Source organism: Melitaea cinxia, chromosome 20, assembly GCF_905220565.1.
Source record: "Melitaea cinxia chromosome 20, ilMelCinx1.1, whole genome shotgun sequence".
Taxonomy (NCBI): domain Eukaryota; kingdom Metazoa; phylum Arthropoda; class Insecta; order Lepidoptera; family Nymphalidae; genus Melitaea; species Melitaea cinxia.
The window spans coordinates 112,077-116,585 of NC_059413.1; the positions used below are offsets into that span (position 1 = coordinate 112,077).

At 63.8% G+C, this 4,509-nt stretch overlaps 1 protein-coding gene across 1 annotated transcript; it reads right to left on the reverse strand.

Moving 5' to 3' along the window:
• Positions 1–1,820: 1,820 nt before the first annotated feature.
• On the reverse strand, positions 1,821–3,671 carry LOC123663592. Its single transcript, XM_045598261.1, has one exon. It carries the CDS (start codon positions 3,669–3,671, stop codon positions 1,821–1,823), a length of 1,851 nt encoding a protein of 616 aa, XP_045454217.1.
• Positions 3,672–4,509: the final 838 nt, after the last annotated feature.

Here is a 4,509-nt window from a genome sequence, read left to right on the forward strand (position 1 = left end):
CGGCACACCGTGATAGCGAAGCGCCTCCCTGATGCAACCCCAGGGCAACGTGTTAAAGGCGTTGGCGATGTCAATAGACACCGCCACGACGACGTCGCCCTGGGCCACCGCTTCCTGCACCTGGGCACGGACGCACAGCACGGCATCCACGGTAGAACGGCCACTGCGGAAGCCGAACTGCACGTCCGAGAGGTCGGGTCCTCGACGCCCGAGGTGCGCCACCAGACGCGCGGCCACGACGCGCTCGAACAGTTTAGCGAGGTCGTCGAGGAGGACGACGGGGCGGTACGCCGACGGTGACTCCGCCGGCCGGCCTTCCTTCCTGAGGAGGACTAACCTGCCTGTCTTCCACCGCTGTGGAATTGTGGCTTGAGCCAGACAGGCAGAGAATAGCCCTCGAACTCGCGGCGCCAGGTGATTCAGCGCCACCGCCCACGCCCTCCCCGGAATCCCATCCGGGCCTGGAGCGACGTTCTTCCGTCGCAGCCGCGCGACTGCTTCCTCGAATTCGGACTCGCCGAGCTCCGGTGCCTCCTCTCCGACGTCTGGATCCTCTCCCCGCGGTGCCATCGACGGCGGCTCGTGCTCGGCCGGCGCCGTCGGGAACAGGGCCGCGACCACCTCACGGACCACTTCGGCGTCCAGGGTCTCCGTGAGTGGAGGAGCCCAGGGACGGACCTTGTTGCGTACCCGCTTGTAGGGCATCCCCCACGGGTCGCTGTTCAGTCCGTCCAGCATTTCCTCCCTGGCCGCGGCCTGCGACTCGCCGATGGCACGACGGAGGCTGGCTTTGGCTGCCGTGTAAAGGGCGTACAGCCGCTCGCCCTCCTCCTCGTGCCGTGTCCTGTCCTGCGAAGCGGGGGGCGTCCTAAAGATGCGCCTCCTGCAGCGCGTGTACTGGCGTCGGACGGCCACGCACTCCCTGCGCAGCTGCGCTATCGCCTCCGACCACCAGTACACCTGAGCCCGCCCGGGGCGACCCCTCGACCGCGGCATGGCCGCGTCGCACGCGTCGGTCATTCTGGCCACCAGCCAGTCTGCCACCCTGTCCGGTGGACCGTCGACGCGCGGCTGACACGACGCCACTATCGCCGCTTCGTCGAGTCGCTCCCGGTCGAGACGCTTCAGCTGCCACCGAGGACCCTCCTCCGCCGAGGCGCGGCTGGAGCTTGGCGGCACCGCCGGACGAGCGGAGATCTCGAAGCGGATATAGCGATGATCCGAGAGAGTCTCCACGTCGTCCAGCACTCGCCAGTCCCGAACGCGGCGCGCGAGGCCGGGGCTCGCAAACGACACGTCCACGATCGAGCCGCCCGACCTGCGCACGCACGTGTTGGCCGTCCCGCGATTGAGGACGGTCAGGCCGGTGGCAACGAGCCACTCCTCCAGAATCGCCCCCCGCGCATCTGTGGCAGGACACCCCCACAGACGTGACTTCGCATTGAAGTCGCCCAGCACGAGCACTTCCGCCGGATAAAACCTACGCATGATCGACTCGGTCCCGTCGAGGAACGCCTCGAACTCGGCGACCGACTTGTTCGGGGAAAAATACGCCCCGACGATGGCCACCTCCCCCAGCAGTGCCGCGACGCAACCCGAGCCCCTCACAATGTTCGTAAGGGGCGGGGCGCCCGCGGCGACCTGGGTCACGATGGCCACCACGCCGTCGCGATCGCCGATCCAACTATCCCTCGGCGGGACCGAGTACGGCTCGGCCACCACCGCCGCCCGCACGGACCACTGTACCAGGCTCTGGACGAGGAGGTCCTGGGCCCTGGCACAGTGGTTCAGGTTGGCTTGGAGCACCTTAAGCGCCATTACTACAATTGGGTGTCCATTGTCACCTCCCCAGCTCTGTTGGCAGGCGGCGCGCGGGTTTTATTTTTGGGCGCCGCCTTCTTTCTCCTTCCCGCTTTATTGCGAGGGCACGCAACTAGACTGTGCCCAGCCGGTTTTTTCTCCGCCTGGCATATGGGACAGCAAGCTTCAGCAGTACACTGCCGGCGAATGTGCCCCTCCTTGCCGCAGCGGTAGCACTGGCCGCTGCGGTCCACCCCCTTGTCGCACTTCGCTGCCACGTGCCCAACCTCGTGGCAGCGATAACATTGCTGAGGTCTCGCCTTCAGTAGGGACACACTCGCCGACACGAATCCGACGAGTAGGCGGCGCCCGTCGACCACTTTCTTCGCCGCCTCTACCGGCAGGCGAACCCAGGCCGTCCCAACGCCAGCGAAGTTTTGCCGCACTTCGCCCACTTTAATGGATTCCTCGGCGCATCCTCCCGCCTTGGCGATCACGCCGGCCAACTCCTGGGGAGTGACCGAGTCGTCTAACCCGGCCACCCGCAGGTCGGCGCACTTCTCCGGCCGAGTGACCGCCACGTCCTCGCCGACGACCGCTTTGATGCGCCGGGCAAGCTCCTCGGCCTTCTCCTTGTTGCCGGTGCCAGGCAGCTCGAACCTGCGCGCGCCGGTCTGAGAGACCCTATAGCGAGTCTCGACGCCCATGCTCGCTATAAGGCCGTCAGCCTTTATGGCACCGAGGACCTCCGCGTAGGTCCTCGTGCTGCCCGGCAGCAGCGTCAGCTGCACCGCCGCCGATCGCGGCAATCGCAGCTTCGGCGTTTTTGGCTTTTTAGCCGGCACACCTTTGTTCTGGGGCTGGGGCTGGTTTTTGGGCGGCCCCGCCTTTCTTCCCTTCCTCGCCACCACATTCCACCCCTCCGTCAGAGCGGCCGGAGCAGGTGGTAGGGGGCGAGGCTCGTTGGGCGCAGCGACTTGGGTAGCCGCACCCGCCTTCTTCTTCTTTTTCGTCTTCTTGGCAGACTGACTTGCAGACTTTGGGGCCGGGTTCGCTGGCGGAGTCAGCGTTGTGACCCCTGTCTGCGGCGGCGACGTTGCGATCTTCTTCGAAGCCGCCGGTGGTCCTTTTCGCGCTTCAGGCGCTTCAGGCAGGAGTCTGCCAGACTCCTCCAGCTTCGCCAGGCGGGAGTCGAGCATGGCGCCCACCCCAGCCATGATGCGGTCGATCAGTCCGTTTTCATTCGCGGGAGGGGCTGGAGTGGACGTCGAGCCCAGCTCACGCCTGATGTCGGCTACACTCTGTCGCAGCTCGGAGATCTCCGAGCGGAGCTGTACGTTCTCCGCTTCTAGGCGCTCGTTGGCCTCCCGCAGCTGCCTGACCTCGTCATTCGTCGTTCGGTGGTATAGGGCGCCGAGTACTTCGCCTATACCCTCGGCGGACTCATTTAAGGCTTTCTTGCTTGTCCCCTTGAGGTTCTTGGAAATCTTCGTCACGGTGAGAATGGCCTCGACATATTCCTGGGCCTTCCGATGCAGATCTGTTATCGAGCATTCTCCCGAAATCGACCCACCTTCCGTATTGATATTGGAGCGCGAAGCTCTCACTCTCTTTGAGATCTCAATGGCCTCGCTTTCGGCCTCAAGCTCGAGCTCCCTCTCGCACTGCTTGAGGTAGTCGGCCTTGGCCTTGGCGAGGCCAACATATTGCCCTGTCGTGGGCGGTCGGCCACGACCCCTGCGCGCCGTGTGACACTTTCCTGCCGTGGACTTATCATCAGTGTCATCTGACGTGTCTTCTTCCCTATCGCGCTTCCGCTTCCAGAGCCGAGCGCGAGACGAGTCGGAGTCGCACGGTGACCGCGACCTCATGCCGACGTCAGACAACTCTCCGTCCGAGATAACTACACCCTTCTCGGGCCTCTCCTCTACTCCGCCCTTCTCGGGCCTCTCGTCAATCTCCACACCATCATCATTTAAAATTGTTGATTTTTGAAATTCCATAACTGTTCCCACGAGTATGGGGGAAAGGGTGGTCAGCCCGAGGTAACACCCCCTGTACCTGGGCAAGCCTCGCGTAACCCCACTCCGGCCTCGGCGGGGCTGCAGAGCAGGGGATCGCAGTAGTGACTGAACTACCCATCAGCCATGCATCCCCTCGCGCTGCGTCGCCGCTTGGGATTCGGGGTAATTTTTTATAGAGGTTTTCTTCCTCGCGGTCCGGCCGGTTAAGGCAAGACCCTCGGTCCCGTTCGTAGCCGCGAGACATGACCACGACACCACAAACGGGATTACGATAATAGGACGGTGAGCGAACAGGACTCCTGTCCACTCTGTCCGACGGCGGGGTAAGCGCACGCCGAACCCATCCACCCCCCCGTGGTGACACAGTGCGCGAGCGCTGTGCCACCTGATGCGCTCACGGGACAACTCTAATGTAGAGCGCCGGAATGCATCCCCACACGCGTCGGTCGTCAGCCGCGACGGGCAGCAGTGCCGCGATTGTGATACTGCTGCCCGTCCCGTTGCCCAGGGTACACCACGAGGAGGTCACCGACAAGCACCCCAACCTAACCTAACCTTTTTTTTTTTTTTTTTTTTTACGCTGGAAAATGCATTTACGCACCCCCGCCACCCGAAGGCGACGGAAGTCTGAGACTCCCGGCAAGCCAGACTACTCAGTAAAAACCAGCGGCGCCACTCCCTCGCC